This window comes from Apodemus sylvaticus, chromosome 11 (genome assembly GCF_947179515.1).
Source record: "Apodemus sylvaticus chromosome 11, mApoSyl1.1, whole genome shotgun sequence".
NCBI classification, from domain to species: domain Eukaryota; kingdom Metazoa; phylum Chordata; class Mammalia; order Rodentia; family Muridae; genus Apodemus; species Apodemus sylvaticus.
In genome coordinates this window covers 72,662,441-72,683,202 of record NC_067482.1, presented here as the reverse complement: position 1 = coordinate 72,683,202, position 20,762 = coordinate 72,662,441, and the positions used below count along the sequence as shown (strand labels likewise).

At 48.8% G+C, this 20,762-nt stretch overlaps 1 protein-coding gene across 2 annotated transcripts in view; it reads right to left on the bottom strand.

The window, feature by feature from the left end:
* Positions 1-20,762, bottom strand: part of Slc2a9 (solute carrier family 2 member 9) — a 122,108-nt gene that overhangs the window by 85,019 nt on the left and 16,327 nt on the right. For both annotated transcript variants that reach the window (XM_052198572.1, XM_052198571.1), the window contains exons 3-5: positions 19,311-19,471; positions 7,574-7,698; positions 3,335-3,480 (exon numbers count right to left, since the gene is read on the bottom strand). In XM_052198572.1, the coding sequence (XP_052054532.1) occupies positions 3,335-3,480; positions 7,574-7,698; positions 19,311-19,471 (432 nt within the window). The remainder of the gene's footprint in view (positions 1-3,334; positions 3,481-7,573; positions 7,699-19,310; positions 19,472-20,762) is intronic.

Below are 20,762 nucleotides of genomic sequence, written 5' to 3'. Positions count from 1 at the left end.
GGCGCCTGGTCTGACTACTCCATAGTCACCATGGCAGCAGCCAGCCCAACACCTAGCACACAGCAGACAGGGATCTCTATGGACTTGCAGAGGGGGTGGGTAAACTTGACACTATACTTCCTATAACTGTCACCATGATGCACTCCACAGGAGAAGGAAACAAAAAGCAAACAGAAGCCACAGAACAAGAGTGGGCATCGCACTCGGTGCTCTGAGGACGTCATCTCTGGGGATGTGCTCCCAGAGGACATGGTGCTTTAGTGGGACATGGGGATTTGGGACCCTGGGCCACACCTGCGACTAAGAAGGATGCTGGGGAAGGGGTGACCTGCCAAAGTTCACACAGCTCCAGCAGTCTCGTGAAGATGAGACCATATCTGACATGCTCTTTGCTGGACTCCGGCATCCTACTGAGTTGTTACCTGAGTAAGAGCAGAGATTCAAGGAGGACCTGGGATAACAGAAAGTCTCTGATACTGATACCCGAAAGGTTCGATGGGTGACAAGGAATTTAGAGCACAGTAAGGCTTAAATAAATATACCTTAAGACGCTAATAAGTATAAGGCTTTAATAAGTATACTATCATTGGAGAATAAGTATACTATTTGTTGTCTTTAATATACACTTGTATATTATAAGGGTTCAGGCTGTGGTTGTCATATTGATTTCATCATCATGGACAAATGCTAACTTTGAGAACTTAAGAATATCTTTATATGGAAAGCGAATGAGGAATGTAAGGCCTCACCCTAGCAGACAGACTGTTTCCAACACACTCGCACTAATCATGGAAATTGTCAGGCACCAGACAACTGGAAGTATCAAGCAAGCAAGCGTTCTTTCTGCTTTTGTAAAAGGAGGAAAAACAAGAGTGTGCCTGTAAGCACTCCAGGCAGCTGGCAGAGAGGAGAGAGGCGGGTGGCTCTGAGGCTGAGGTGTAGCAAGTCAAGCCTAATGGCTCAGAGATTCATGTAAAGGCAGGAGGGATGGCTCGTCTAGTGAAAGAGCTTCCTATGCAAACCTCCTACGCAAACTGAGGGTCTAGTTTAATCCCTGGAACCCATGGTAGAAGGTTGACCTTTGACCTCACATGTGCACACACACACACACACACACACACACACACACACACACATAGAGGACACCCTTAAATGTTGAAAAGGAAATGCATATTTTAAGTGGTTAGAATGGTAAATTCTGCTGAGTGCTTTAACACATGAAATGATCAAAAATATTCAAAAGCTTCTACCGTGCACACTGGTCCGTTTGCATCATCGTATCGTAGTGAGCAGCATGTCCAACTATTGGGCCAAGGAGCCTCTACTGAGTATCCGGAGCTAATGAAGGCAGGCAGTGCACAGTTAGTCCCTTTTCTCTAATGCCAGCATCCCCAGAGAAGCCAGCGTTGGGTTCATGGCCGGGTGAGCCATACCCAGCCCAAGACGAGCTCCCTTTGCCTTGAGTCCTGCGTGGTCTAGCTCTCAGCCCCAGCTTCTAAACTGTAGGCAGGATCTAGGCAGGAGGCACGGTAAGGCTTTGGATGGCTTGTTCTAAGCAGCATTACCTTGGGAGCGAGCACTCTCCTGGTGCGCTTGCTTGTGAAGCCTTCTTGCTGCAATGCCCTGCTGCCAGAATCCAGCTGCTGAGAGCTGTGGGCACGAGGCACTGCTTAAGTACTCAGAACAGTCCTTGGCACGTGTTAGCTACGAGCAGAGGCATCCTGTCCTCCTCCTTCCTGCACTCCTTGCACAGGAGGCCAGGAGGGGCCTCTGTATCTCCAGAAAGTGTAAGGATTCTGTCTAAGCTCCACCCCACAACTACCAGGCAACAGCCAGGTATGCCCCTCCCCACTGTTACCTGGCAACAGCCAGGTAGGTCTGGCCCACTATAAAAGTGGCTGCTGGCCCCTCCTCTCTCTTGCCTCCCTTACTCTCTTAGCTTCTCTCCTGCCCTCTTGGACTCTTCCCTCCCCCCTCTCTCCACGTGGTCATGACCAGCCTCTACTTCTCTACTCTCTCCTCCTCTCTGCCTTTACTACCTCTTTAACTCCCCTCCCCACCCCCCAGAATAAACTCTATTCTTTACTGTCACCGTGTGTGTCTGGTCCCTCAGGGGGAAGGGATGTCTCGGCTAGGGCCGCTGAGGCACCCCCCCATCCCCCACCGCCATAGAACATACCGTAATAGACTCTCTTTTTATGATCACCACGGGAAGCATCTGGACCACTCCTACCATCACCCTAACCTATCACAGGCCTCGGCCCGGTGGATTCGGCTTCCTTCCAGGTCTTCATCAGTGCACTGCTTCCCACACAGGGCCGGCCACTGCAACCACGGCCTCCTACCGGGCTGAGCCTCCCTCCCCCTCCCCCTCCCCATTACAGTCGTTCTCTTTCCTTTACCTCCTCCTAGCCCTTTCCAACGTGGATGTGACCAGACCACGCCCCAGCTGCAGGGCCTCCTCTAGGTCTGAGCCTGCTGGGCTCAGTGAGCCGCTGGCTGCCGCCCTCACCCTACTCAAGCATCTTCCTCGCCCACATGACTCATGCCCGCCAGGCCTTCACAGTCACTGGATGCTCTGGTGAGAGGCCTCGCCTTCCTTCGGCTCACCCCACTCTACACCAACCTGAAGGAACACGCTTCTCGGCCCAGTCCACCCAAGTAAGAATGAAGCTGGGCTGGGATTCTAATCCATCCCTTCGTTTACCTCACATATCAAGGCAAACCGTGAAGACTGCATGATCATTCAGGAAAAAAGGAAAACCGTAGAGTGAGATGGAGTTAGTGACTACCCTGGAAAGATACTCAGAATGGTGTAAAAGGAAAGCAGCGAGCTACAGAACCGTGTATACAGCGCGATCGATCGTATGGAAACAATGCAAGCTTCAGAACCTTGTATACAGTATGATCCTATGGAAACAACGCACCCACAGCCAAGGACACATTCGGGTACTTTTTTTTTTTTTTAAGCAGAGAACAAAGCCTATACAAATGCAAATTGAGTTGACTACAATGGTACAATGGCCTTGGACTCAAACCTTAGTTTGTTATGTACTATTTGTGTTCTAAGAAACTGAAAGGCACCTGTAATTTCCTCCATGAATATGTAAAATACCTGAGCCCGCAGGAATCACTACCTTAGAGATTTTTATTTTTTTTATTTTTATTTTTTGGTTTTTTTGAAACAGGGTTTCTCTGTGTAGCCCTGGTTGTCCTGGAACTCACTCTGTAGACCAGGCTGGCCTCGAACTCAGAAATCCGCCCACCTCTTCCTCCTAAGTGCTGGGATTAAAGGCATGCACCACCACTGCCCGCCCGGGGAGGCTTCACTTACCCTTCCCAGCAGCTCCGGCAGACCCAGCAACTGTCCAGAAAACACGCCGATGCAGATGAAGATGGCAGTCACCTGGCCCAGAGAGCCCCGGATCTCCTTGGGTGAGATCTCGTTGAGGTACATGGGGAGCGCGCTGAGTGCGATGCCTGAGGGGGAAACACAGCGGTGAGAGAGGCCCTGTCTCACACAGTTACCTGATGCGCACTTACAGATGCCGCTGAATCTCCTGCCCTGTACATCAAGACCTCCCGGCAAACACTCATCAGCTTACAAGGAATCCTTAGGGAGGATGCAGGGAGGCTCACCGCCAGGAGGACTGACGTCTGGCATTTTAAATGAGAAATGTCCTTCATAGGCTTGGGTAGTTGTACACTTATTCCCCTGTTGGTGGCGCTGTTTGGGAAGGTTTAGGTGGTCTAGCCTTGTTGGAGGAAGTGCATCACAGGAGCGGGCATCCATGGCCAAGCCCGTCTTTTAACACACGCAGTTTGTGGCATTTTGCTTCAGTAATGACAGAAAACTAATATATCTCTTCACTGCAAGCTGCCCCAACCAGTGCTGGGAAATCAGTCCTCCCACCTCGCCACATCTTCTTCTTGGAAGTACAGTTGTCCAATAGGGGACACACTGTAAGACCTCAGTGGATCCCTGAAACTGTGGTCACAACAGACCCTAGCAGATGAAGGCTTCCCTGTATATGAATGACTGTTAAGAAGTTCAGCTGAGAAATTAGGCACAGAAGATTAACAGTAACAAATACAAAATAGAAAATGATGATGATAACGTTAAAAATATTACCTTAAACTTATAAATTGTTATTAGTCTCATAAATTATTGTGTATTTTCAGCCACAGGAGCCATGGGGTTTCTTCTGTAGCTGGCAGGGCTTGTGACCTGATGGGGACTGTACCACGGGGTGTGTGGGCAATTCTGGGAAGGTCATGCCTGGACCATGTCCAGTACAATCTCCGACCAACACCAAATTCCCACTTTAAATTCTTCAATCTGTGAATTTGTCTCCAACGCCATATTGGATCATATTTATTTCTGTATGAAAAATAGTATGCTGATATTTCTCCAAATCTACTAAGGGGAAGAAAGGGGTGTCCTATGTCTTTAATCTGATTCAATTGCTCCATGAGAAATTAGGCAACCGGGGTCTTATTAATAGATCTTTCTACTTCTAGAATGCTCAGGATTCGTTTTGCTTTGAAGCAGAGTCTCAGGTAGACCAGGCTGGTCTTCACCTCGTGTGTCGTGAAGTAAGCCAAGGATGACCTTGAACTTCTGACCTTCCTGCTTCCCCCTCCCATGTGACACGGGCCACCATGTGACACAGGCCACCATGCCACACAGGCCACCATGCCTGGTTTTATACGGTGCTGGGGACTGAACTGAGAGCTTTGTGGATGCAGCGCAAGCACTCCAGCCCCGGGAGCAGCACCCCCAGGCCTGGATTGAACTCCATTACAAGCCCACAGCCGACCTAGCCCCTGCCTGGTTTTCCTCTCTTCCTGTACAACTTCCTTACCTTAAACGCCCTCGCTTCCCCCCCCCCTCCACTCTAAGGATTTTGTGAGAAGAAAGGACACGATGTCTCTGGGCCTTGGCACAGCTCCAAGAGTCTGTGTTCCAGAAATCGGAGTGCGTTTTAAATGTTCCCCTATTCTTCCTTTTCTTTTGCTCCTTTCTGAATAGCTCGCAGGAAAGGGGGCCTAAAAGGCATTTATTTTGAGGCTGTGGCTCTGAAAGAATTGCATTCATCTGTGAATGTGGAAATTCAGAAAGCAACAAGTGCAGCGCGAGTCGGGAGGCAGTGAAAATCAAGGGCAAGGTGGCTGATGAAATGTAAAGACCTCCGCGGGTGTGGCCGAGCTTCAGGGGGAGGAGGAGGGGGAGAGGAGGGGGAGGAGCTGTCAGGCAGCTCCCTCCTACCCGGCCTTTCTCTGTCTTGGTTCCAAACCTGGATCTGCCCCCTCCCCCAAGCTTAGAATTAAACTTACAGCAGCGGCACTCCTGACAAGAATATCCCACCATGCCTGGGGTGGGCGCAGGCAGGCTTGGATTCTGCCAGACTAAAGTACATCACACACAGGATGATTTCGATTTGGCATCATCCAGCCAGGGCAGCCTTGGGTTTGGTCCCTCTATGGAGCAGGAAGAAGAGACTGAGAGGGCTTGGAAAGCTGCAGTGCTTGTCCCCGCTTGATATCTATCTGCTGTCCCCACGGGCTTTGCTTTGGCCAAGTGACTGTGGCTAATGTATAGTACAATATTTGCACTTTAGGTCATCTCCGTCTTGCTGTACTCTGGAGCATGCGGGATGCCACGAGAAGCCCCAAATATCCTGTTGGGTGAAGCCTCTCTCTTCATGAATTCTAGATCAAATTGAGCAAGAGAAGCCAAACTTAGCTGACAACATTGAGAAAACACAACATAGGCAGGTGGGATGGCTCAGTGGGTAAAGGTGATGGACACCAAGCCTAATGACCTGAGTTCGATTCCTAGAACCTATGCGGTAGAAAGTGAGAATCTGCAAGCCACCGCCTGACTTCTACACACACACACACACAGTGGCACACAGCTTACCTCCAAAATAAATAAAAATAATTTTTAAAAAAGGAAAAGTGTAGAACATTTAGAGCTTGTGGTGGTTAGAATAAGTTAGTCCCCCTTAGATTCATGTGTTTGAATGTGTGGCCCATAGGGAGTGGCACTATTAGAAGGTGTGGCCTTAGCCGGGTGGTGGTGGAGGTGGCACACGCCTGTAATCCCAGCACTCTGGGAGGCAGAGGCAGGCAGATTTCTGAGTTCGAGACCCGGCTGGTCTACAGAGTGAGTTCTAGGACAGCCAGGGCTATACAGAGAAACCCTGTCTCGACAAAACCAAATCCCAAAAACCAGAAGGTGTGGCCTTGTTGGAGTGGGTGTGGCCTTGTTGGAGTGGGTGTGGCCTTGTTGGAGTGGGTGTGGCCTTGTTGGAAGAAGTATGTCATTGTGGAGATGGGCTTTGGGGTCTCTCTCCTAGTGCTCAGTGTAGAACTCTCAGCTTCTCTTCCAGAACCATGTCTGTCTGCACTGTGCTGTGCTCCTGTCATGATGGCAATGGACTGAACGGCTGAAATTGTAAGTCACCCCGATTAAATGCTTTCCTTTGTAAGAGTTGCCATGGTCATGGTGTCTCTTCACAGCAATAAAACACAAACTTAGAAGAGCCAATTTGTGATACTGAGGCTTAGAGTCTTTGCTCTACCGAGCTGCAGGGTTAGGCCAAAAGCAGTTTGCTTTGGTAGTAATTTGAGTGTGTAAACCTCCCTCCCTTGGCAGAGCCTGGGCATTCCTCTCTGCCTGCCCTGCCACACAATCAGCCTGTCACCCGGGCTGTCCTGGTCCTCCGGACCCCACTCCTGCATCTACTTTGTACCCTATGTCCCAGTGCTCATGGATAGGTAGCCCTGATGAACCAGTCCATGGCCTGTCCCTCTCAGCCCTTTCCTGCTCCCTCTCAGACTCAGTGCCAACACTTGTTCCTAACTGTAGGCTGCACCATCGGGCCTTGGCTTTCTTTCAGCCTCAGCTCCCACACTCCCTTTCTCCCCAAGCTCCAGGCTCCTCGGCCCTTACTCTTCCTCAGAAATGCCAATCACCTTCAACCCCAGGACTATCCTCCTTTTTCCTGAGAACCTAATTCCTCAGATTCTCAGTCAGTTCTCCATCTCTGTTCATTCTGGTCTCTGCTCACATTCCTCAGTCCTTCTAACTGGCTTTCCTGAAAACCTCCTTGCTAGCCCTCTGCCCTGCCTTGTTCGCTTCCCAGGCCTTGTGCCTAATCAGGTGCCTTCTGCCCCAGCAGCAGGGTTCTCCCCAGGACATAGATCACAGATCATAGCTGGTAATCTCATACATGGTGAACGAACGGAAGAAAGAGCAGTCCGAAGCCCAGGATCCTTGGCCGAGCTTGCAGCTCATCACCTAGAGTACAGAGTTTGTGAAGAATTCAGCAAAGGGTGGCATGGCACGCTGCAAACCACTCTGGCAGTGACTCAGCTCTACCAAGCCCGGTTTTCTCAGGTTGGCTGCTACAGGACTGGTAGGGGAGGAGTTAGTATCCCTGGCTGCCCTATTTTCTATGGAGTTTCAAAGTCTTTGTATCTCCCAAGAGTCTCTCAGCCTCCCTCCACTCTAGACAAGCCCTGGGATGTGTGACTGTCTTCCTCCCCAATTGGGACGAAGTCTCACCTCCATCCACGCCCATGATGAAGCGACCCACAATGAGCATCTCAAAGGTTCCTGCCTGGAGTGAGCAGGCCATCAGCAACGCCGCAGAAATGGCAAATCCATTGTTGACCAGCAATGTGGACTTCCTGGAAGGAAAAGTGACCCAGTAAGGACAATGTGCTGAGAGGCTTGTCAGTGTCCTTTCATCCCCGAACAGAGAAGCCAGTCATTCCCACTCTTGGCTGTGTCACCTTGAACGTGGCATCTGTTCCCTGTGTCCGGGTTCACAGTGGGGTAGACAGGGGCCATTGCCAACTTGAAGTCCGTGAATTCCTTGTGGTAGGATCTGATTTCATCAATTCTGAGTTTTATTTAGCATATTTAAGACAAGTTATCATGCAGGAGCTAGGCTAAGCGGGAAAACAGTAATCACTCAGTATTCTAGTGGAGTCAGATAAATCATGTTAGGAGAATGATTTGGGTACAGACTCTGAAAATGGGTGTTACTCTCTGGTGCTAGTGTCTTTGGGGCTTGAGAGGGGGACCCTGAGGAGCTGGTTTAGAGTAGCACTGCCTGCTGGTTCCGCCTCTCTGCTGGGTACTTAGTCTGCTTCTGGGGATTGGACAAAAGCTGGAACTGGAATCAGTAACCAAAGGCACTCAGGCAAAAAAGCAAGCAAACAAACAAATCCAGGGGGTGTGGTTCCTAGACAACATCTGGGCAGCCAAGAGTGGCGTCCTACCGCTCTAGCTGGCAGACTTGGCCTCTTTCCCTTCCCTTCCACCCTCTTCCTCCTCCTCCCCACATCCCTCACTCTCTCCCCTTCCCTCAATAAAACGACTATATTTCTTAATACTCGATGGGCAGCTTAGACTTAATGAGCTCCAGTTTTAGACGCAGAGCTGGACTGGAACCGCCCGGCAGAGCCAGGCAGACTCCCCTGACAACTGTTCCTTTCACCACTGTCTGTTTCAGGAATGTGTCCCTAGGTCCTCGCAGCTGAGATTCATGCCTCACTGTGGGGGCTGCATTCCTGCTCCTGAGACAGCTCTGCCTCTGAGGAACGAAGAGGCTGCTTTCTTTTCCTCACTTGCAGAACCGACCCAGCAGCTTCCATTTATTCAAGGCTTGCTGTGTGACAGCCCCAAAGCACCCATCCTAAGCTTAGCACTTGGAGAGGTCTTCTGAGGCAGGTGCTCCTACATGCTTATGTCACGCAAAGTTAGCCAGGACCCTAACGCGTTAGAAACTTGCTGCGAGGCATGAAGTTAGGAAGTAGAAGAGTTTGGGAAGCAGCTTCTCCCACCCTCAATTCCCACCCCCCAAACCCCCACTTAAGTGAATTAAGAAGCACTAAGTTGTATCATAACTTACAAGAAGCAAGGGGATTTCAAGGGAGAGTTTGTATCCCTTTAGCAGTTAGATTTCTTGAGCTCTAAGAGAGCTGTCTCTGACTTCTGCCTCACGTCAGCATCCAAGCTACATTCTCTCCCTTTCTGCATCTTCCTGGGCAATCACACAGCTGCTGGCTTTTGCAGCTGTGGTGATGGTACGAGGATCTACAGAAGCACCCCACAGCAGCAGATGGCTGAAACAGTCCAAGTGCTCGCTGCCTAAGTGGTGAGTCAGTTCCCATGGGTATCAGAGGCAGCTTTCTATATACTCGGAGGTGGGAAGTGCTCTGAGAGAGAAATAAAGAAGTAAAGTGTAGAATTTGGTGTAAACCATGCAGCATGTAAAGCATGACTATGTAGAGTATGCACATGAGTATCTGTATGTGCATGTGTGTGTGTGTGAGTGTGTGTGTGTGTGTGTGTGTGTGTCATGAACCTTGGAAAGACATCCAAACTTGAGGTGTTGAGTATCTCCAAAGATGACTGAAGGACTGGAAGGGAGATGTGAAGAGCTTAACCCTAAACTTTGTCTCCATTAGGTCCTTTAGAAAGCAAAGTCATGTGGATGCACTAATTGGCCCAAAATGATGTGATTTTATTTTTTAAAGCCAAATTTAAGTTTGATATAATGAACCATTTGATATAAAAACAGTTATGTCAGTGATACACCGAGATGGCTAAGCATGATTAGCGTGTGTGTAGTGTGCATGGTGTGTATACATTAGATGAAGGGACAATTGTGTCCCAGGACAGACTAGGACAGCATAAGATTCATCTCTCCATTCAGAACAACAATTACTCCCAAACCTATCAAATGTTTGCTTCTGGGATTTTCCCCTTAGTATTTCATGATATGGCTGACTTCAGGTAACTGTAATGGAAAAAATTGAAATCCACTAGTGAGTATGACCAAGACAGGTCTATCACTTGCCTATCTTTTCTCCATCATTTCCCTTTCTCTACCTTGCTGTAGCTTTGTTATGAAAGGCCTCCCAAGGGAGCATGTGGGAGTACACACACGGGGTCCCCCATCACACTCTCTCTGTTCCCATTACTAAGTCTGCATCTCTTCTAGGAACCCAGCTGTGATCCCAGCAACTGTGCTCGGCAGGATGTGGCCCTGGCCTTTGGGCCACAGTGACACTGTCTCTCCATTTTGACTTTCCACCCCAGAGATGAGAGACACTTGACTGAAAAGGGGAGGAAATCTTTCTTGCAAGCACATTTCTCTCCTTGTAACTTCCATTCACGGTCCCACTCTTAACCTTTAAGGCCTCACAGACCCAATCCTGTTGGCAGTCTTCTCAGAGAGGCTTGTCAGAGGTAATAGTTCTCAGATCTGGCCAAACCAGTGTGCCTTCCCTCCGAGGATGGAGAAATAATAAGCCTTACTAGAAATGAAAACTCAGCTGACTTGCAGTTACCACCTCAATGGCGGCACTACCATTAAAGTGGATGTTTGGAGCCAGAGGATGAGAAAGAGGGATGGAGGGAGAGAGGGAGGGAGGGAGAGAGGGGGGGAGAAAGAGAGAGACAGAGAGACAAAGAGACAGAGAGAGAGAGAGAGAGAGAGAGAGAGAGAGAGAGACTCAAGCTGCTCCTTAGAGTCACACACAACGCTTATACACAGTCACCTGACCTGGAATGACAGCACTATAAGCTCAGGAATGTGTGGCTAGCCAATGACAACATAGATGACATTCACAGACTAGCTAAACTTCGAACTAAGTATCTCTGGTGCCCCCTGCTGACAACCCCTTCAGCCACAGTCACTCTTTTTTTTTTTTTTTTTTTTTTTTTTTTTTTAATTTAACATTTCAAATGATTTCCCCTTTTCTGGACCCCCACTCCCCGAAAGTCCCATCAGTCCCCTTCCCTCCCCCTGTTTTCCCACCCACCCTTTCACACTTCCCTGTTCTGGTTTTGCCTTATACTGCTTCACTGAGTCTTTCCAGAACAAGGGGCCACTCCTCCGTTCTTCTTGTACCTCATTTGATGTGTGGATTATGTTTTGGGTATTCCAGTTTTCTAGGTTAATATCCACTTATTAGTGAGTGCATACCATGATTCACCTTTTGAGTCTGGGTTACCTCACTTAGTATGATGTTCTCTAGCTCCATCCATTTGCCTAAGAATTTCATGAATTCATTGTTTCTAATGGCTGAATAGTACTCCATTGTGTAGATATACCACATTTTTTGCATCCACTCTTCTGTTGAGGGATACCTGGGTTCTTTCCAGCATCTGAACTTCATTAGTCATTAGGGAAACGCAAATCAAAACAACCCTGAGATTTCACCTTACACCAGTCAGAATGGCTAAGATTAAAAATTCAGGAGACAGCAGGTGTTGGCGAGGATGTGGAGAAAGAGGAACACTCCTCCACTGCTGGTGGGGTTGCAAATTGGTACAACCACTCTGGAAAGCAGTCTGGCGGTTCCTCCGAAAACTGGGCACCTCACTTCCAGAAGATCCTGCTATACCACTCCTGGGCATATACCCAGAGGATTCCCCACCATGTAATAAGGATACATGCTCTACTATGTTCATAGCAGCCCTATTTATAATTGCCAATCACTCTTACAGAGACTGCCAAGCTATGCTTTCAAAGCCTACGTGGTGTGCACATGACCTAAGGGCACACCTAGCAAGTCCGAAGCGTCACAATGGAGCAAGCACAGTCTTAAACACTGTGTATTCACTGTAGAAGGTACCTTATGAGTCAGATGTTTTTAAATGTGTATGGGTGTTTTACTTGTATTATTTTATTTGTATCTGTGTACCACATGCATGCTGCTACCCACATAGGCCAGAAGAGGGCATCAGAACTGAGGTTACATACAGTTGTGAGCCTCAAAGAGAGTACTGAGGCTTGAACCTAGGTTTCCCTGGAAAAACAGGGAATGATCTTAATCACTGAGCCCCTCCCTCCAGCTTCAAGTTAGATAATCTTAAGGAAACAGACTCGCATGTACCTTAGTCAAGGCCAAACTATTGCATGAAGCTCTAGTCCTCCAGTGACCATGACACAATCTCCTTGCAAGGGTAGCTGCCACATTCACTCCCAGACAATATTCTTTCAACAAACATTCACAACACCGGACTGAGTGCTGAGCAACAATCCAGATTCCGTCCTACAGGACAAACGAGGAGACATCCTCATTCTTAAGTCTTCTCAGTAAGCAACAGCATAAAACATGTGGCATGCTGGGGGTGACCAACACTGTCAAGGCAGCTGAAGCAGAGAAGGGTGTGTCTGGGAAGGTGGCATTCGAGCAAAGGTGTGATGGAGAGACAGACAGCGAGCCAGGAACACAGTACTCCAGGCAGAGAGACAGAAATAGACAGAAAACATCCTTGAGGTCAATATGGTTGGAGACAGTGGAGGACCCGGAAGGAAGCAGCAGAAGCAGGCAGGTAAAGAAGAGAGGCGTCACAGTTCCTGAGGGATGTTCTGAGCCAGAAGGGGAGTGAGGGGAGTGGCCACAGAAGACAAAGAAAGGATGGCCATGGCCAGATTTCTAGCAAGCTGAGTCTTCTCAGCTGTTTATGGCCAGGAGGGGGGCAGGAGCTATCACAGGAGTGTGGGCAAGGGCTGCTGTCCACCAGGCTGACAGCAAGGTAGGCTGAGAGAAGCAGCAAGGTCCCAGCATATTTTGAGAACAGATCTGCTGGGTTTGCTGTGGGGCAGACAGGTGAAGAGTGAGGTGAGGGAGAAACCGAAGATTCTTCTGCGGTCCTAGCCTGCACTGCTGTCCCCAGTGGTGTCTCCGATGACTTGCAGGGAATGTTAGTCACCTGAGTCAGACAGGAAGCATTTGCAAACAGGGATGCACCCCATCTAGTAACTTCATCATATTAAATCTTCCTTCCAAAAATAACTCCAGTCTGACAGCCTCCCGGAGAAGACGGAAAACTTATTCGCAGATAATTCTGAGAGCTGACTCCCTGGGGCTCAGAGACAGCCTTTAATCATCGTGTTTCCATTTTCTCCCAAGGATGAACATAGCAACACAAACAAGGGGCATCAGTTTTGAGAGCAGAATCCAAGATCCCTTGCATCTCCGCCCCTAGTGCCTGATTCACTGATGGGGGCTTCTCCAGTAGTCTCTGGTGTTCCCTATGCGACCCAGAAGGTCACTAGCTCTCTGGCAGAGAAGAAAAGCAGTAGGATAGTGGAGAGGTTGGGCAGCAGGTCCTTGAGAAAGGTTCAGTTTGGGGAGATTTGGACTGAACACGGGAAGATCAGGGGAAACCTGAGATCTACCTCCTACAGGCTCAGCCTTTATAGGATCAGGATTGCTGAGGTCCAGCCTCAGCACGAGGAGGGTCCTGAGAAAGGCAGGGATGGGACCGGCACTGATTCAACAATGACTCAGAGGCAATAGTGGGTGCAAGCTGTCAGTGGATGCAATGCTTTTGCAAGGATTCTCATCATTCTTCCTGCTTCTCCTTTCTTCCTTCTCCCTTCTCAGTCTTTTTCCTTCTCCCAACCAGAGACTAAACCCCGCCTTTTATTTACTAAAGTTTCATTGTTAAGGTTTTGATCAGTATTGGTGATTATCTTAGAAATCCTTAAATTTACATAAATTCTATGAATCCTGGGTCATTAATTTCAGCCTCCGCTTCCTTACAACAGAAACTGACTCACAGCAAAGGCACATTCCCTTACAGGTTTTACACAGCCTGTTCTTCACGGGTAGCTGAACACAGCTCTTGTGGTTTCCTGGTACAGCAGACAGCAGGCTCTAGTAACTTTTCATTGAAGAACAGAAATTCAATGGACTAGGAAGATTAAAATGACTTTTTTTTTTACAAAGTTTTAAAGTTTTATGCAAGTAGAACAGCCAGCCATCTCTTTTATCTCTGTAGGCAATGTCGTCTCCAACCCTTCAGGTAGCCAGGAGAATGGTGTACTAACTTTTCATATGCTTATACATTATCTTTTAATTCTCTAATCTTTGTTTCCTCATCCCAGAAGTTCCACGGCCTCATGTGCTCTCCTCTAATACTGTTTGTTTCCAGATCACACACAAGCTTTCTCCTTCGAGATAACCCCGCCTACCATTTGCTTGTTCTTATAGATTTCTTTTCCTATTCATGCCTTGTCTTCCTGAGACCACTTTAACTCTCTATCCTTGATGTCCCCAAGTTCACCTTGGCTAATTAATGCTGCAGGCATGGGACTGGAGGGTCCATGCATGTTATCTCCTCATAATTCCAAATTCAAGACCAAGTCTGGCAATGAGCAATAGCTACAAAGGAGTGTGTAGGCTTTTATGGCCTCTGAGGTTATGTTGTCTAGAGCCTTTCCCACGGCCCTGGAGGGCAAGCAGAAGGCCTGTCCTTCATCCTCCACAGCCTTATGACCACCTCCATTCCTCATGCCTGAGGACCACATCTGATTCATTTATTATGGAGTAATTAGCTCTGAGTAATGGGGGAGCTGTATTCCCCAGAGAGAAAGGTTGAAAGTAAAATAGAAGAGATCGCAGATCAGTTTCAGGCCATCAGCAGTCATCAGCACACATGGGGATTGTGGGAATCAAAGTCCTGGCGATGCTCCAGGGGCAGGACCTGTGTCACACTTCCCCTCATGCAGCCATGTTGAACCCAGCACAGGATCCATGGATGGGAGACAGAGGAACACTGCTTTGGCTTGCATTTGTAAAGACCTTGCGAGCAAGCCCTAATGAATGGAGAAGCTGTGTGTATGTCATATGCCTTCCAGCAACTCATAAACCATTCTAGGTCGGAATGCCAAGATGGTCCTTACTCCATCCTTTCCGGCTTCCCTGCTTGGATTCTACTGTTCTTCATTTCTTTCTATGTGCTTGATAGAGCTCAGTGGTTAGAGGTTACTCTGTGTGCTCCCACCGTGCTTGGCATAGCACGTTGAAAATCTCACCCGAACTCCAGAGTACCCACCCCCATCGCTTTCCACTGAACTTGAAGCTCGTTTTTGCAAGGCTGGCCAAAGAGCTTCAGGGATCTCCATCTCTCCCCAGGTCTCTAGCCAGGATGGGGTTACAAGAGGTGGCCACCACTTCCAGCTCCCTATGAGGGTTCAGGGGCATCTGAACTCAGATTCTCATGTGTGTGTGGCAGGCCCTTTACCAACTGAGCCATCCTCCAGCCCAGCGCCTAGCACTTTTAAGGTAAGAGAGAGATCACAGTGCTGGTCTATGCTGACCTTCCATCACACAGATTGACAGGAGGAAGGCGGGGCTGGTTTCCTTATGACATGCTGTGAGCTGGCTGGTCCAATGTAAGTCATATGTCCCTTGGGGGTTTCAGCCAACTTGATTTGGGCTCCATGATAAGCATTCGAAGCCTTCCCCAAGTGACGTGAGACACCATGTAAGTTTGTGTAAGTTGAATCCTGTTCAGTCCTCACAGCTGCTCTTTGGGGTGAATCCTGCCTATCTGTAATTTAGACTTTCACCTTGGGGGACCAGCTGCCTCTGGCCCAGCCTCTTACTCATTCTCAGTTCTTACAGGGACCATGCAAGCCTGCAGATACACTTCTCAGACTACCACTCTGCCCCGGGGGCAGCCATGGACCTCAGGAATGGTGCTTTTCTTGTTCACAAACCCAACTGCGATGTCCATACAGTGCCCCACCCCCATCCTGACACACGGATGGTCTGATTAAGGATCTGATTTCAAAGCCCATGTGGGTTTTCTTACTTTGTTTCTTGTTTTCCGTATTTCTAGAGGTGAGAATCAGATCCAATGACCCATGCATTGAACAGTTATAACATAATTTAAAACATATATGTGTGTGTGGGCACACACACACCACAAATCCTGTTCAAGCACTAATCACCCGCATCAGGAAGAGCCCATTGTGATCATGGCGCTCACATCTGGCATGGCCGTGGGAAGCATGATGGCTGACCCTTGCCAGTTCTAGGACGAGATTCTTATACCCAGCATCTACCTCAGGCTCGGTGGCAGCTCTCCCACCTGCCACTACTTTATTGCCATGCTACTGTGAACCAGGTGGGCCTGAGAGTTCATGTGACTCCCAGACAGTTCATGAGCCACCGGCGTCAATGCCCAGAGCCAAAGCTGAGCCTGTGACCATGCCTGTGAACTGAACACATCCTGTCTTGTGTCAGTAGAGAAAGAGAAGCCTGAGACTACAGCAGAGGAGAAATGACCCCATTGTAGGCTGTGTTTCCACCAGAATTCTTGGTGGTCTGAATTCTCCCAGTTGGAGACTCTAGAGGAGGAAACTCTACTCCTGAGGCCTGCCTAAGCTGATGTGACCCATTTGCAGAGACTGTTTCTGGCTATGTAAACCTCCCTGTCTCCATTGTTCTCTGAACATACAGGTTTTTGTTGACCAACCGGGGCTGTCACCCACCACCTCTGAGACGGTTGGGATTACGAGTGGCCAGTCCCGCCCTCACTGCTGGAGTTACCAGTATCCAGTCCCAACTTGAGCAGAGACCCAAGTCCACTGACCTTCTCTCCTAGTCACACCCAGGCTGCTGCTGCTGTCCCTCAGCCTCTCATCATGATCTGGGCTTCCTCTCCCTCCCCGACAAACCCAGGAGATAGCTCAATGTTTGGTCAGTTTGGTCTGGATCTGTAGTTCTGACCAGCCCTGCTCTTTGCAGTGTAGACAAACCATTGAGCCTCCTGAGTCATCACATTCAGTACTTGTAAGCCAGGGCAAATGGGGGAAGATTTCTGAAGTAGCAGATCTGTGGTACATTGAGCGCCAGACTGTAGAGGAAAGTTAAGTAGTGGTAGCCTTCTCTTCAGTTTAGCAATTCTTCCTCCCAACAGCTGCGTAAGCTGAACTTCAACTTAGCCTTGATTCCCAGGACAAGGAAAAGAGGAACTGGTACTGGCTGGAAGCTCAGTGAGTAGCCCCTCTCTCTGGTCTCAGCAGTACCACTCCACAGCCCCGCTGGGCTGAGGTGAGGACTCCTGGATTGCTTAGAAGTACCAGGTGATCAAGATGTTTCCAAACACATTTCCATTTCCCCTTTCTCTCTGCCAGGCTGTGGAAGGCCCTAAAGCTGCTGTGAATCAGCCCATGTCACGTTCAAGAAAAGCATGCATCAGGGGACATGGTGGCAAAGTCCTGAGTTCCGGAATTGGTGACTGGGGACATCTGGCCCTGAATCCCAGAGCACCATCCTCCCTTCCACTGCTTGGGTATGGAACCTCATTAAGGAACAGGCTTGAGGCAGGAGTGCACAGCCAGGTGCAAGATGAGTAGACATCACAGTCCACAGAGCCTTGGGACAGGAATGACTGTGCCTAACTGGGGTAAGCAGGAGGGCTGTGGACAGGTCCTGCATAGGCTAGAGGCTTAGCAAGAGCACCTGGGGGACCCAGGCCAGTGGTGCAATCTGGGTACTACCTTGTGTGCCTGTGGCTCAGCAATCACAGACCGGATGGTTCTGTTGTCAGCGGAGGTCCTACCCAGGATCTCCTTGAATGGTGAAAAGATGGCGCTACTCCCAGCATGAGCTCAGCCATGGGCTAGATGGGCCTGACTCTCTAACATCCTGCTTCTATCCATAGACTCAGAGGAGAGCAGATGGAGACCAGATGAAACAAGAGAGCTTGAGAGAATGTCTGGAACACTGAGGGATGTCAGAAATCATTTCCCACTGCCCTAGGCAATGCCTATGTTTTCCTAGAACTGAAAGTCCATAGTTACTGTTCTGGATCTGGTCTAGGGACAAGAGAAACCCCAGAAACTTCCCCTCATTCACTGGATCCCATATTCTTTTATAGGCACTATGTGGATGTTTTCAACATGGCCTTCAGAGAACCTTGCTGACGCATCGGTATTCTAGTGAACTCTTCGTTGGGGACATTAGGCAGGGTGGGAAGCAGGGAGTGGGACCCTTCTTAGGAGTGTTTCTGTACCTCCAAGGTCTGAGAGATTTTCTGGGACTTGATGGATCCTTTCTCCAGTTTGTGTGAATGCAAAATGGAGGCTTATTGAGGTCCTCTGTATGGATGGCAAGGTGGCAAACACACGGTCTGTGCTCCCTGAGATGCTTCTCGTAGCATCCTCTCTCCATTCCTTTTCCCTAGCACCTGTCACATTGCCTCAGTGGGATCCATCATCCTGGGCTTGGGAAAAATGAGATGACTTGGCCAAGGTTATCTGTCTAGGAGTAGGAGGCTCATGATTCAAATTCAGACGTGAAACTGGCCAAGATTGTCTTGTACACACACACACACACACACACACACACACACCCTCAGCAGCCCTCTAAGAGGCTGTTGCTATCAGAGAGGAGACAGAGAAGACAGGGGAGGAGGTCTGATACAGCAATGTGCCATGAGAGAAGGAGTCATGTCGTAAATTAAGTTAGGGATGAGGCAAACAAAGTGAAGTGGATCTGATTGGAGAGGGCTGGGGTGGGTGGGGGCATACTTAAACTGGTGTGTGTGTGTGTGCGCGCATGCGTGTGCCTGCGTGTGTATATGTGTGTGTGTGCACGCGTGCACACATGCATGTGCATGTATGTGTGTTGCACATGGGTGAGCTATTGTGTGAGAGCATTTGAAAGGCAGAAGTCAACCTCAGGAGCTGTCCTTCAGGTACCTTCCATCGTTTTTTGAGAGAGGGTCGCCCATTGCCTGGAACTTCATCGAGTCAGCCACACTAGCTGGCTCGTGGGCTTCCAGGAGCCCTCCCATCCCAAGCTCCTGTCTTGCCATCCCTGGTATTGTAAGGATGTGCCACTGTGGCCAACTTTTTATGTGGATTCTTGGGAACTGAACTCAGACCCTAATACAAGGCGACTTCTATACTGACTGAGCCATCTCCCCAGCCTGAAACTTGGAGTTGATGACACTTAATTTACTTCAGCCTTATTGGTGATGGGAGCAGCCTGAAACCCCAAGTGTCCATCAGTCATACAGTGGAACACATCCAGAAGAGCTGGTTGTCTGTGAGGATGATCACTCGGTGCTTCTGTGGGACAACCCGTCAGGGACGGTCTCCAGCTCCCCCAACCCAGACCCATTCCCCTCCCTGTTCCACGCTGGTCTCTGGGATGGGAACAACTAAGCACCTTGGTTTCCTGCAGCAGACTGGAAGACAGTGGGACAGAGGATTCAGGGCATGTCTTCCCTGCATACCTCACTTGGGTTCTGCACGGCCCAGCCCCTGCACACTGTCAGCCTTGTTCATCACTGTGTCACCCAGTCTTCCCGGACACTGGCACCCTTGTCCCCACCCCCCTTGCCCTTCATGCAGTGAAGTCTTTCCGGTCAAACTATATGAGATCCTGTCGCCTATGGGGACACTGATAATGATGCAAACTCCTTAGAATCATTATAGAAGGGATCCCCAAATAGAAACAACACCCCTACCTACCTCCCAAGAAATTTTCCGATTATCTTCACCATCAGTGTTCCCACCAGGCCACCAATGGCAAATATGGACACAGTCACAGACCAGAGCAGAGTCAGGGTATCCGGGTCTATGGGATGTCCATGCCTTCTGTACCAGGTTTCGTTGTAAAAGGCCTTGATATACTGGAAACAAACAGGAGGAGTTAGTTCCCTCTGCCCTGCCACTGCTGGATGCAAAACACAAAGGGTCGTTAGAGGGCACGCTGGGCGGGCTTGGCACCATGCACAGCTCCTCCCTTTATCTCACTGGGCTCCTCTAACAGATCTGGGGAGCAATCTTTTACACTTCAGGAAGGGAAACTGAGGCTCAAGGAGAAGCGTGGCTTGTTTGGTGAGTCACAACCTGAGGGTCAAACAGATCTGGCCCTAAGCTCTGACTTCATCACACAGTGACATCAATTTTGAAATGTGTTAAAAGTTCACACTTCTGACAAAAGAGCCACCATGCAATAGCAAAGCTATGTTTCAGAAGAGACAGTCAACATAATAGAAAAATGTTCACTTGAGTCAAAATTCAAGTCGCTTGTTCAAGAGACGTGATCGAAAAATGAAGACAGGGGCCTAGTGAGGTGGTTCAGTGGGTAAAGGTGCTTGCCACCAATCCTGAGGATCTGGGTTCAATCCCTGGGACACACATGGTAAAAGGAGAGAACTGGGTCCCTCAAATTATCTGTGGCCTCCATACATGTACCATAGCATATACCTATATACAAATAAATAAATAGTGCAAGTAAAATTATTTTTAAATGAAGATAAGCCATGGACTGAGTTAAAATATTTGTAATGTATATATCTACAGAGGAAAAATATTGATGATAAAGAACTATAAAATATCCATTAGAAGACACACACAGGGCTATAGAGATGGCTCAGCAGCTAAGACTATTCTTCCAGTGGACCCAGGTTCAATACCCAGCACCCACATGGCGGCTCACATCCATCTGTAAATCTAGGTCCAAGGGATCCAACAGATTCTTCTGGACTCCTCAGGCAATGCAGTGTTCACAGGCAAAATGTCCATAAACATAAACATATTTTTAACAACAAAACAAATATAATTTAAGATGATCAAGAGACCTGCACAGACCTGAACCACGTGCACATGTCCAATTAGGAAACAACAGACTCAATATCATTAGTCCAAGAGAGATGCACATGAGGGAAGCCACAGTCAGATCTGTCTAGGCTCCTCTCCATCCTCATCACTGCAGCTGAATTGTGGCTGGAATTGGGTGGGTCTAATGTGCAACAAAGCCTGCGTTTGTGGCACTCTGCTATCCAAGGACGTTTACTTCCCCAGATATGCATGCTCATGCATTGCTGCTAATATGGGCCCACAAAACTCAGCGTGGCTAGCATATGTTGTTACAGGAAAAGCTGGGGTTTGACACTCACAGACCTGAGCTCCATGCTT